This window comes from Oryctolagus cuniculus, chromosome 16 (genome assembly GCF_051225735.1).
Source record: "Oryctolagus cuniculus isolate XC-2025 breed Fujian yellow rabbit chromosome 16, ASM5122573v1, whole genome shotgun sequence".
NCBI lineage: Eukaryota > Metazoa > Chordata > Mammalia > Lagomorpha > Leporidae > Oryctolagus > Oryctolagus cuniculus.
This window is the reverse complement of record NC_142882.1, coordinates 20,939,510-20,952,889: the sequence shown is the minus strand read 5'-3', so window position 1 is coordinate 20,952,889 and position 13,380 is coordinate 20,939,510. Positions and strand designations below refer to the sequence as shown.

Below are 13,380 nucleotides of genomic sequence, written 5' to 3'. Positions count from 1 at the left end.
TCTGTCCTGTTGATCTATTTCTGAGAGTGGAGTATTGAAGTCCCCCAGTACTATTGTACTGGGGTCTAAGTCTCCCTTTAAGTCCCTTAACAAATCTTTTAAACAAACAGGTGCCCTGCAATTAGGTGCATATACATTGATAATCGTCATATGTTCCTGTTGAATTGATCCCTTAATCATTATATAGTGCCCCTCTTTGTCTCTCCTAACAGTTTTTGTGGTAAAGTTTATGTTGTCCAATATTAAGATGGCTATGCCTGCTCTTTTTTCATTTCTGTTGGCATGGTATATCTTTTTCCAGCCTTTCACTTTCAGTCTGTATGCATCTTTGTTGGAAAGATGTGTTTCTTGTAAGCAGCAAATAGATGGGTTTTGTTCCTTAACCCAGTCAGCCAATCGGTGTCTTTTAACTGGACAGTTCAGGCCATTGACATTCAATGTGACTATTGATAAGTAGTAACTTTGCCCTGCCATTTGCCAAAGATATTTTCTAATATATGTTTTGAACTTCCTGTGATCTTTTGCTGTGAGGTTTCCTTTGTTTACCTTCTTTCATATTGACGACCGTGTTTCTGTGTGTAACACATCTTTAAGCATCTTTTGCAGGGCTGGACGAGTGGCGACAAAATCTTTCAATTTCTGGCCGGCAGGATGCCAACTGTTGTCATATGGGATGCTCCTGTCGCAGGTGGCAGCTTAACACACTGTACCTAGATACTGACCCCTGAGGACTTGAACATTCCTATGGATTCCATATATTTCAATCACACTGATGAAGGTTCCTTTTTGCAGTACAAAATGCCACCATAATGGTGATTAAACCAAATGCTCTAGACTTTATTTCTTAATAGTCCTTAACTCCCATATACTTAATGCTATAAACTATTAGCAATTTTTAAAATGTGTATCTACCTTCAGGCTATAAACAGACATCTTATACTTAGCACTATTTACGCTAAATTGTATGAATAGCTGCATATTTTATTCCATGTGGTAATTCTAAAACCTGGATAGTTGGATAGACACCTAACTCTATTCCTTACCAGTCATGTGGTAACAGGCAATGCATGTGCTTGCTCAGTTCCTCAGTTTCTTCATCTGTAGAATGGAGAGAATAAGAATATGCATATAAGAAGCTTTAAACCAGTTAAATATGTGAAATTTATGTGCATGAGAGGAGCTCAGTAAGTGTCCGTTATTATGTTGTGTTACTAGGTTATCATCCGTATCGTATCTTGTGAAACATAACGTGAAGCAATAAGTTTGTTGAAAATTGAGCAACAGCTACTGATGATGTGTGGTCTGCTAGCTCTCTAGAGAAAACCATGTAGCAGAACATTAAGTCCCAAGGCAGGTACCTATGGGTCAAAATTGTCTGCTGGGGGCTGGTGCTGTGGCATAGCGGGTAAAGCCACTGCCTGCAGTGCCAACATCCCAAATGGGTGCCGGTTCGAGCCCCAGCTGCTCCACTTCCAATCCAGCTCTCTGCTGTGGCCTGGGAAAGCAGTGGAAGATGGCCCAAGTCTTTGGGCCCCTGTACCCACATGGGAAGACCCGGTGGAAGCTCCTGGCTCCTAGATTCAAATCAGCTCAGCTCTGGCCGTTGTGGTCATTTGGGGAGTGAGCCAGCGGAATGGAAGACCTCTGTCTTTCTCTGGCTCTACCTCTCTCTGTAACTCTGTCTTTGAAATAAATAAAATAAATATTTTTAAAAAATGAAAAAAAAAAATTTCTGGCCGGCGCTGCAGCTCACTAGGCTAATCCTCCGCCTAGCGGCGCCGGCACACCGGGTTCTAGTCCCAGTTGGGGTGCCGGATTCTGTCCTGGTTGCCCCTCTTCCAGGCCAGCCCTCTGCTGTGGCCAGGGAGTGCAGTGGAGGATGGCCCAGGTGTTTGGGCCCTGCACCCCATGGGAGATGAGGAAAAGCACCTGGCTCCTGGCTCCTGCCATCAGATCAGCGCGGTGCGCCGGCCGCGGTGCGCCTGCCGCAGCGCGCCGGCCGCGGCGGCCATTGGAGGGTGAACCAACGGCAAAGGAAGACCTTTCTCTCTGTCTCTCTCACTGTCCACTCTCCCTGTCAAAAAAAAATTCTTTCAATTTCTGTTTGCTATGAAAGGTCTTTATTTCACCTTCATTCACAAGTGAGAGCTTTGCAGAATATCATATTCTGGGCTGGCAATTTTTCTCTCTTAGCACCTGTGCTATGTCTCGCCCTTCCCTCCTAGCCTGTAGGGTTTCTGATGAGAAGTCAGCTGTGAGTCTAATTGGAGATCCTCTGAGAGTAATCTGACATTTCTCTCTTGCACATTTTAGAATCTTTTCTTTATGTTTCACTGCGGTGAGTTTGATTACAACGTGACGTGGTTAGGATCTCTTTTGGTCGTGTTTATTAGGGGTTCTATGAGCTTCCTGTACTAGGATGTCTCTGTCCTTCTCCAAACCTGGGAAATTTTCTGCTAATATCTCACTAAAAAGGCCTTCTAATCCTTTCTCCCTCTCCATGCCTTCAGGAACTCCTAGAACCCGAATGTTGGTTTTTTTAATAGTATCCTGAAGATTCCCGACAATATTTTTTAGATTTCTAATTTCCTCTTCTTTTCTTTGGTTTGACTGTATATTTTTAAAGAAAAACCAAGAACTTATAGAAAAAAAAAAGAAAACCATCAAAACTGATAAATGAAGTCAATAAAACTACAAGGTACAAAGTCAACATATAAAGAACAGGAGTACTTTTGGACACTAATAATGAACTTCATGATAAAAGTAATCAAGAAAACAATCCCAACAAGTGATATTTTTAAAATCTAGGAATAAAAGTTAACCAAAAAAAGTGAAAGATCTCTATAATAAAACCATAAAACAGTGATAAAAAGAAATGCAAGTCACACAAAAAATATAGACTTCTTATGTTCAGGGATTACAAGAACTGATACTTTAAAACAAGATTTATTTACTTGAGAGACAAAGTTACAGACTGTGAGAGGGAAAGACAGAGAGAGAGGTATTCCACCCAATGGTTCACTCGCAAATGGCCACAATGGCTGGAGCTGGGCGGAACCAAGCCCAGGAGCCAGGAGCTTCTTCCAGGTCTCCCTCGTGGGTGCAGGGACCAAATTGACATTCCCAATTTAGGAGCCCTCAGACTGATGAATGAATAAACACATAAGAAAAGTGGCTTGGTCTGAAATTTTTCTTCAGAACAACATTATTATATTAATGGGAATTTCCAATGTTTCTAGTCTGAGACTGAAAACGACTTTGAGAAATTTCTGTGACCAAGGGGAACACAGGTGAGATGCCAGAAAAGCATAGCAGGATGCTCACTAAAGTGAAATGCGTTAATTTTAATAGAGAAGTGGAAATCCAAGAAAAGGGGACTGCAGAGAAGGAGGCAACACATCCAACTCCAACAGTCTGATCAAAGTCTTGTGATTCATTCTCTGACACTTGGAGACAAAAGCTCTTTCCTAAAGAAAGGGGGCTGTCTTAGAGTTTCTCCCCAAGGAGTCTTTTCAGAGCCCTCTTTATGTCTGTGTTCCTCAGACTGTAGATGAAGGGGTTCCGCATGGGAGTGACCACGGTGTACATCACTGAGGTAGTGGCACCTGAGTGTGCATTGTGGGCAGCAGAATAACTAAGGTACACACCAAGACAGCTGCAATAAAATAAGGAGATGACGGTGAGGTGAGAGGCACAGGTGGAAAATGCCTTGTACTTACCCTAAGCAGAGGAGACTGCACAGATGTAGATGATCTTAGAGGACCAAGGGATCCCAGCCAGGAGACCTCCACCCAGCAGCACAGCTGAAAAACAGACCAGTATGTGGTTCAGAAAGGTGCCATAACAGACTAGATGAACCAACTCATTAGGTTCACACAAAAAGTGGGGATTTCCAAGTTTGTGCAGGACAGCTGTAACATCATTGGGCCTTATACCAAGGAATTCAGGACACTAATGACCCAGGAAGCCAAAGCCAGGAGCCCACAGAGCCAGCAGTTCATGGTGACCGTGCAGTGCAGGGGCTGACACATGGCCACAAACCAGTCATAGGCCATCACAGTCAGGATGAAGTCACCCAACCCTGAAAATAATATGAAGAACATCTGAGTGATGCAGCCTGCATAGCAGATGGCTTGGCTCTGTGTCTGAATGTTCACAAGCATCTTGGGGACAGTGGTAGAGGTGAAGCAGACATCCACCAAGGACAGGTTGGAGAGGAAGAAGTACATGGGTGTGTGGAGGTGGGGGTCTGAGAGGATGGCCAGGACGATGAGCAGGTTCCCAGCCACAGTGACCAGGTACATGGAGAGGAAGAGCCCAAATATGAGGGGCTGCAGCGCTGGGTCCTCTGAGAATCCCAGAAGGAATTCTGATATCTGTGTGTTGTTTTGTGGTTCCATGTGCTGTATGTGACAGTCAAGTAAGAAAAAAAATAGCATGATTAATTCTATCTGAACCCATTAGGATGTCCCCTGTGCCATGTCTGATTAGGAATTCCTGGTCCTCGCTTTGTGGGATCCCCTGTAAGTCATATCCTCCACAGTTTCAGCCAGAAATTGTTTCATGACTTCATCAATGTAAATTTTGCCCAAACCTTGCTTCTGGCACACCTAGGCAATGAGTTTAGGGTGCTGAGAAATAAAAGTCCCTAGAATTCTATCCTAGAGAAAGAATAGAGATCATTGTATAATGTATCAGATGGCTCCCACATGGGTGGCAGGAACTCGAGTACCTAGCCCATTCATTAATTGCTGACTTCCAGGATCATGAGCAAGAAGCTGTACTGGAAGCAGAACAAAGTTTTGATCCCAGGCATTCTGATATAAGATACAAGTGTCCAAGTGTTGGTTTAACCTCCTGCACCAGAATGTCTAACCCCTAAATGTCTCTATTACTCAGCCTCAGATACTACAGCCACACAAACTAGGACAGGAAGAACCACATGACATAACAATCATAAATTGCACAGTATCTATAGCTAAATAAAATGACTAAGAACAGAATTAACTTCACCTCCGCACAGCATCCAATAGACAAACACCTCACTTCCCCCATCAACAATCATGCCTGAAACTTGCACCACTTCTACAAGAAATTCTTTTTAGCAGCCTCCTACTAATAAACCACACAGATGGCTTATTACTCCCAACGTTTTACACCTTCTTTGACATCAGGTATGTCTGTGACCTTTGGAAAAGGGAACTCAGCAAAGTATTATTTCAGTTTTGGTATTGAGAGAGAATGAGACCTGTGGGCAATCCTATGAGGCTGCCTGCCTAGCCCATGCAGTTAGCCTGAGTGCTGGCAGGTGGCGGGAGTCACGGGTACATTTTCTCCCCACCCCCACCTTCTACCAGTCAGGTAAACTGTTCCCGAGTGTGACCCAGCTCCACCTGGAAAGCTACCTTGGCTATGTGACCTTCAAGCTGATCGGAGAGGCATATTGGCGCCAGTGTCAGTTCTGTCCTATAGTTAGTGTTCCCGAGTTAGTTACACTCCTTCTCCCTGCCCTTTAAAAGTGTACATGGCTGTGAATGAAGTCAGACATGTTCACTGACGCCTGTCCCCAGTATTCTTGTGGGAAGGACACTGCTGCCCTGTTTTGCAGGATGAGCCACAAAGACCACATAAGCATGAAAATAAAATTTACAGGAGAAAAACAGCTAAAAAGTGAAACTGACACTTTGAGAAGCAGTGACTTTGAACAGCCCTTGTCTTAACTGTTGAGGAACAGTTTTTTTTTTTCATACTATTTGTTGAACTCTTTACTTAACAGAGTTAATCATATGTGTATAACATTAATTGAAAATAGATCTTAGTAAAAAAAACAAGAACAGGAATAGGAGAGGGAGGAGGAAGAGAGGTAGGAGACTTGGTGGGAGGGTGGGTACCGTGGGAAGAAAAACAGCCAGTTATATGCAAATAGTAATCTTGGCTCAATGTTGAATATCTTGACAATATATCTTCTCCATAAATACCAAAGACAATAGAACATTGCAATACAAGTTGTTTGAAAAATTAAATTGGTTCTCTGAAACATGTCCCAGAACTGTGTTCAGTTGACAAGCTCCAACAAGTTGTTTTGAATGGCACCGTTTGTGGTGGTCATCCTGAACCAAGAACACTCACCACCAGTGTGAACCAAACTCTACCTTATTCAAATTGAGTCTACAGACAAGGGAAGTCACAGCATCAGCAAACACTCCCAACCTTGATCTGACTACCTGATACAACAGGGCTCACAGGAAAATCCAACCCAGGGATGTATCTTTGATGATGTGGAGCCTCTGGGGACATTTGCACTAACACAACTATGAGAAAAAATGGAAGCCCAGTAAGCACTGACAGTTGTGGGAACACTCCTGATTGGTAAGCTGAAGAATCAGGAAAATGGATTGGAAGTGTCCGCACACTGTCCATTTAGTTATCTCTGTAAGTGGCACCTCCAAATCGTAATATTCGCTTCTGTCAAATAACTTAGGTTACTTGATGAATTTTAATGTGGCATTACAAAGCAAATTCTGGAAAGGTTGGTTTCATATTCACATCACTTAATCAAGGAAACACATCTCCGAATCTAGATTTTAACATGCTCTGTACTAAATTCCAAGTGAATTAGCCAAGGATCAATCAGAAAGATGACAGACTAGAGGGCAATCTAAGAAAATAATTCACATGAGATTATATTGCATGACATACCAAGACTAATGACAATTACTTTTTAGCACAGAAGATAGGTTAAACTTTTCACAAAAGTTTTTTTTCTCCATGAGGAAGAGGAAGAAATTCATAATGGGGAAGTGGTTTCCAAAACCTGTCACTTGAGGCCAATAACAAATCTCAACATTTAACAAATTAATTTTTCCTCTTCTTTCATTTGCATTGAGTTCTTAAGACACAGTTAATTTTTCAGCAGCTCCATTAGTCATAGGATCATCGAAAAACTAATGTGAAAACTAAAGTTACAATTACATTCCATCCACCCATGGCCCTAACACACTCAAAATAGAATGAGAAAGGTTTCACTGAGAAAAGAAAAACACTACCTAATTAAACCTAGGCTCTATTGCTCTTTGTCTATTTAGGGAAATATTCCACTGCCCAGTTTTTTTGTTCTACATATCATCATATGAATATCATCCATTGATATTTATTTTTTTGAAAGTCACAGTTACAGAGGGAGGATAGAGAGAGGTCTTCCATCCACTGGTTTACTCCCCACATGGTTGCAATGGCCAGAGCTGGGCTAGGCTGAAGCCAGGAGCCAGGAGCTTCCTCCAGGTCTCCCACGTGGGTGCAGGGGCCCAAGAACGTGGGCCATCCTCCGCTGCTTTCTCAGGCACATTAGTAGGAGCAGCCAGGACTTGAACCAGTGCCATATGGGATGCTGGTGTTACAGGCGGTGGCCTTACCCACTATTCCACTATACTAGCCCCCAACTGAAGATTTTTCCACATTGTCCATATGCATGGTTTCATTTGAGCTTGTAGAGCTAAAATTTTTCTGACACCCTTTAAAAAATTATTGTTTATTTGAAAGGCAGGGTGAAACATAGTGATCTTCCATCCCTTGCTTGACTCCCCAAAGAGTCCCAATCACCAAGGCTGGTCCATATTTATAAGACCAACTCCACTGCGGTCTCCCATGGTTGCATGGGCTCAAGGAGTTGGGCTGCCTTCCATTACTTTCCCAGGTCCATCATCAAGGAGTTGGATCAAAAGCAGAGCAGCCATGCAGGACAACAGGCACTCCAATACAGGATGCTTGCGTTGCAGGCAGCAGCTTAGCCTGTTGCACAACACCAGATTTATGTTTACATGGAATCTCTCCACTATGTTCTCTCATGCGGGCTAGAAAGGTTGTGTGATCTTGAAGGCATTTGCAAACTTATTATGCAGTGTTTCTCTCGAATCTGATATATTTAGCACTTTGGAAAGGAAGTGAAACAGAATGTTCACCTGTTCAGTGTTTATTGTTCATGTATTAATGAGGGAAACAGGACTTTAACACATTTTTACACACATAGTCACTCTGAGTTCTGTGCCTATACAAGGAACTGGGAAATGAGAATGCTGTCCCAAAACCCTTACATTCACAGGGTTTCTCTGCAGTGTGATTTTTTTTTTCATGTAACAAAGTAACTGGACTGACTGAATGCCTTCCTGCATTTCTCACATTCACAGCGTTTATTTGCAATGAGTCCTTTCATGTCTTCGAACGGAACTGGAACAACTGAAGGCCTTCCCACACTTGCCACATTCATAGGGTTTCTCTCCGGTGTGAGTCCTTTCATGCATCTGTAAGGACTGCTGAGTACTTAAAGGTTTCCCACATCTTCCACACTCATAGGGCTTTTCTCCAGTGTGCGTCTTTTTGTGAACTCGAAGGGAACTGGAACAACTGAAGGCTTTCCCACACTGCTTACATTCATAGGGCTTCTCTCCAGAGTGAGACCTCTCATGTACTCGAACAGAACTGGAAGAACTGAAGGCTTTCCCACACTGCTTACATTCATAGGGTTTCTCTCCAGAGTGAGTCCTCTCATGTACCTGCAAGGAACTGTAAGTACTCAAGGCTTTCCCACATTTGCTACACCCATAGGGCTTCTCCCCAGTGTGAGTCCTCTCATGGATGTGAAATGAATTGCTGTAACAAAAGGTTTTGTCACACACCTTACATTGATAAGGTCTATCTCCACTGTGCGCTCTCCTATGTCTCTGAAGGCTTCTTAACCATGTGAATGTTTTCCCACATTCATCACATTCATAGGGCCTGTCTCCAGTGTGAGTTCTTCCATGTCTTCGCAAGGAACTGTTACTACTGAAGGCTTCCCCACACTGCACACATCCATACGGCTTCTCCCCAGTGTGAGTCCTTTTGTGATGTCTCAAGGATCTGTGAGACCTGAAGATGCTATCACACTGTTCACATTCATAGGGTTTCCCTCTGTTTTTCTGATCCCTATATGGTTTGTTTCCAGAGTCCGATATGACATGCCTATGAAGAGAGAAATGGCTGTTCACCACCTCATCACACACACTGCTGTTACAAGGTCTTAAGGCACAAGGGCTTTTTTGCATAACATAATGCAGAATATGTCCGAAGGCTTCACCACATTGACCACCTTCCTTACTTTCCCAGTCTCTTTACTGCATCATAGCTGGATAGAAAGCAGCTTATTATGAAGGATTTCTGTACTAATGATCTTATAGTTGCTAACAGGTATTGGTTTTACATTGTCAACAGGATCAGGCCAAATGGAGCCTTTGTGCTCCTGCACTGCTGGCGTCTCAATGCATCTCTGCCAAAATGGCCCAACCACGGATATTATGCAAACAGCGATGTTCACATGGGGTTGCTTAATACTGTTTCCAACTCAGTTTAAAACAGGGAGCATCTATACCACACGCAAGCACACAAACTGAGGATATTCTGTAATAATTAAAGGGGAAATTTTGCTCATTTTGTTGCTTTTTTAAACATTTCTTGACATTTTGAGACTCTCTTCTTACAGAATATTGTTTCTGCTTGTGAATATAAATTACCTTAGATTTCTCCTAGGATTCCTGTACTCATTTCCAATGTTATGGTCGTCCTGTATTATTCCTAAAGTGCAGGAGAAGAAACATCTTTATAAAACTGCAAACTTAGAGAAACGATGAGATCATGCCTGAATCACCTACTGAGGGAACCCTACCCTTTCCATAGCCCATGTCACTGAACAGCATTCATGGGCCACAGAACCTCCTATTCTACAGGAATGAAGGAATGATGTCATCCTTACCTACAAAGACCATGTTCCAGAAGTTCTCCATCCTCACCTCTCTGTACAGATTCTTTTGAGAATGATCCAGCAAAGCCCACTCCTCCAGAGTGAAGTTCACATCCACATCCTTAACAGTGATAGAGTCCTGAAACATACCACACATGTAGATAAGCACTAGTAATCTATACTCAATTCACAGGACGTGAAAAGCATACTGTGAACTCCAAACATTATTCTCCATACTTGGTAGGCTCCTACTCGCTGTCTACTGAACCTTCCTTTCAAACGTAATTGTGCTAAATTGAACTATTAAGAAAAGCACCAGCTATTTAGGATAATAAATCACGGGTGACTTTAGGGAGCTAGCAATGTTGCATGGAACAGCCCCAATGTCTTTGTACACTGGGTCTATAGCACCTGGATAACAAAGTTTTACTAACTCACTTCCAGAAGGGGGAAAATCTCACTTCTTCAGTTACTTATTACCAATTTCAACAATCTATTCAGTAATAAGTAGAAAAAGGGATCTATGTCTCACAATGTAAAACAACTGACTTTAGGGAGTTAGAGGGGCTGATCTGATCTGAAGTAGATTTGTGAGGGTCTCTAGCTGCTGATTAAGATAGGAAAGAGTCTAGGGGAACATAGTATTTAAAAGTGGAGACAGTACAATCTCAGGGAAGAGTTGGGGAGAAAACTGCAGAGGAAATTCCATGCAAATTAGAGGAACGCTGTGGACCTATGCAGAGGGTGCAGATGCACAAAACTCAGAACCCCAGCAGAAGAGAGCCTTGGCAACAGCTTTGGAGTGAGGTGAGACCAGAAACCAGCAGCACAGGTCATTAGTGATAAAGCTGTGGGAAGAGCCTTGTGTGAGTCCAGTTTGGAACCTGGGGTGACAGTATACCTGCTAACCTAGAGGGAAAAAAATTGGGCCTATTTATCCCTGACCACCCAGCACCAGCATTCTGTAACAGGCGAGGGAGGGCAGGCACCTTTTTGGACATATATTAATAGCTGCACCAGCTCATGTCTGCACGCCCAGCAACCGCTGGGGCTGGCACCCAGGCACTGGTCTCCTTTGAGAAGAGGAGGTATGCATGAAACTAGACAATGGAGCAGAACAAACCTCACCATGTGATTAAGAAAAAAGAGATGTGCCATGTCTAATTTGGGTGTCACCTTGGACACTTTCCTCACACTGGAACAATAAACAGAGCTCCCTGACCACACCCAGCACATACCTCTGGGTACTGACTGCAAGAGCAGACACTCCACTAAGCCACAGAGGCATAGTCCAAAGATAAAAGCCATCACTGGAGAAAAAAACCAAGTATCTACACAAATGCCTAATAATAAATGCAGCGATTCAAGATACAAGAATAAGGAAGGCAACATGGTGCCACCAAAAGAGCACAACACTTTGATACCAGAATGTGAAGATGAAGAGATTGATGAAATGACAGAAACAGGATTCAAAAGATTGCAGGATTACTTAGAAGTAATCAGAAGCAAGCCCATGAACTAAAGAAATCTGTACATGAGATGAATGACAAATGTTCCCACTAAGTTGAAATGTTAAAGAGAAATCAAAATACTGGAAATGAAGAATTCAATAGAACAAATTAAAAATGCACAGGAAAGTCTTTTTCAGAGTTACACTGAGAGAGGAGAGGCAGAGAGAGAGAGAGAGAGAATTCAATAGAACAAATTAAAAATGCACAGTAAAGTCTCTTTCAGAGTTACACTGAGAGAGGAGAGGCAGAGAGAGAGAGAGAGTGTGTGTCTTCCACCCACTGGTTCACTCCCCAGATGGCTGCAATGGTTGGAGCTGCACGGATCTGAAACCAGGAGCCTGGAGCCAGGAGCCTCCTCTGGGTCTCTCATGTGGGTGCACTGCAGACCAGGGCTTTAACCCACTGCGCCACAGCTCCGGAACAACAGGAAAGTCTTAACAGACTCAGTAGCGGGTAAAGCTGCCAGCTGCAGAGCTGGCATCCCATATGGGCGCCCGTTCTAGTCCCGGCTACTCCACTTCCGATCCAGCTCTCTGCTATGGCCTGGGAAAGCAGTAGAAGATGGCTCAAGTCCTTGGGTCCCTGCACCCATGAGGGAGACCCGCAAGAAGCTCCTGGATTCAGATCGGTGCCACTGTAACCGTTTCGACCAACTGGGGAGCGAACCAGCGGATGGAAGATGAAAGAAAGACAGAAAGAAAGACAAGAAAAGGGGAGGGGAGGGAGAAAGAAAGACTCCGTGGTGGGCGGGCGGAAGGAAGGAAGGAAGGAAGGACGGACGGAAGGAAGGAAGACTCCGTGGCCCTCAAAACTCGCATGCAGACCGAATCGGCCATTATGAGAGATCAAGAGCTGGAACAAGCGGTTCCCTTGAAGAAGTGCTTGGGGCCACGCCCACAGCGAAGGAATCGTCTACGCGGGCATAATGGCTTCTCTCTCAGCTGTCGGGGCCACACGCGGCCCTGCTCATCTCAGAAACGCCTCACTAGCTGCCGCCGCTCCACGCCGGCCCAGAGAAACGTCTTGTCTTTGTAGCACCTTGGAAGTGCGACGCTGAGAGGGCGGTGCGCTGCGTTCCCGCCACGCCGACATTCCCGCCAAATATCCCCGGGAACGGCGGGCCTGAGGGCCGGGCTCCTCAGAGCGGGCCTGGGTCCCGCCCGCCGCCCAGCCCAGCCCCCGAACTAAAGGCCAAGCGCCGCGATCCTGCCACAGCCGCTCCAGCCACATACACTCACCATCTCCGGGTTCCCAGAATCCTCGAATCCCCAGAGAACAGACCAGCACGGAGCGCGCGGGACGACGACGCCCTCGGCGGCACGCAGGCACCAGCCCGCCAAAACGGAAGAGGCCGAGACTTATGTAGTGCTCTTCCAGCACCTGATTGGGTAGTTGGTACAGTCCCACCCCCCCACCGCCCTCCCGCCCCCTGATTGGCTCATGAGCCCGTCCCCTCCCCCTGAGGCCTGACTGTGGCTCTCCGTGGCTGCGTGGGTGGAGCTGTAGCGCCCTCCCAGCGTCTGATTGGGTAGTTGTCGCAGTCCCGCCCCCGGAGGCCTGACTGACGGGGACGGAAATGATGGGATTCTTGTCCCAGCCCTTCGCAGGTGGGGCTTCCTCTCCTCACGTGGATCTGGCCCAACCCAGGAAATAGCTGGTTGTAAGCAAAATTCGCGCCTGGCTTTCCAGCTTGGGCACTGACTGCTTCCGGTGCTCAGTGGCTGCTTCCTGCCTCTTCCGCCTGGAAATGGGGTCGCAGGCGTGACCGGAGACACAGAGACGCCCAGCCCACTGGGGCCAGCGGGGAGTGAATCCCGGTGTTCTCAGAACCCCAATTTTGCCCTGCGGTTTTTTGTGGGAGGACTTTTAAAAGTGTAGAGAGGGCCCAGCAGTGACAGCAGTGCGGGGTCCTGCGACACGGACGCAGCTGGAGTCCCGGCCGCTCCCCTTCCCATCCAGCTCCCTGCTGTGGCCTGGGAAGGCAGCAGAGGGTGGCCCGAGTGCCGCCTGCGAACCTGCACCAGTGGGAGACCCGAGTTCCCTGCTCCTGGCTGCGGCCTGAGGTAGCAACAGGCACGGCCATCCGGGGAGTGAACC

General features: G+C 45.4%; 1 protein-coding gene across 4 annotated transcripts; it reads right to left on the bottom strand.

Moving 5' to 3' along the window:
- Nucleotides 1-1,062: 1,062 nt before the first annotated feature.
- LOC100351455 (zinc finger protein 763) lies at nucleotides 1,063-12,671 on the bottom strand. Of its 4 annotated transcripts, none has more exons than XM_089316513.1 (6): nucleotides 12,522-12,671; nucleotides 9,785-9,911; nucleotides 9,546-9,606; nucleotides 8,673-8,997; nucleotides 3,720-3,803; nucleotides 1,063-1,098 (listed from the first exon to the last, which is right to left on the bottom strand). In XM_089316513.1, exons 1-6 carry the CDS (start codon nucleotides 12,522-12,524, stop codon nucleotides 1,078-1,080), a joined length of 621 nt encoding a protein of 206 aa, XP_089172639.1. In that variant the 5' UTR covers nucleotides 12,525-12,671; the 3' UTR covers nucleotides 1,063-1,077. The 4 variants fall into 4 exon arrangements, with proteins under 4 accessions (XP_089172639.1, XP_089172640.1, XP_089172638.1 ...); XM_089316514.1 differs by lacking the exon at nucleotides 1,063-1,098 and adding an exon at nucleotides 3,114-3,143; XM_089316512.1 differs by lacking the exon at nucleotides 1,063-1,098 and having other exon boundaries at nucleotides 3,455-3,803.
- Nucleotides 12,672-13,380: the final 709 nt, after the last annotated feature.

Coding starts and splice junctions, on each gene's coding strand:
- LOC100351455 (XM_017338053.4), bottom strand. Junction 9,607..9,784: donor CTGGAACATGGTCTTTGTAG/GTAAGGATGACA, acceptor CCTGCACTTTAG/GAATAATACAGGACGACCAT. Junction 8,998..9,545: donor AATCCTAGGAGAAATCTAAG/GTAATTTATATT, acceptor CTCTCTTCATAG/GCATGTCATATCGGACTCTG.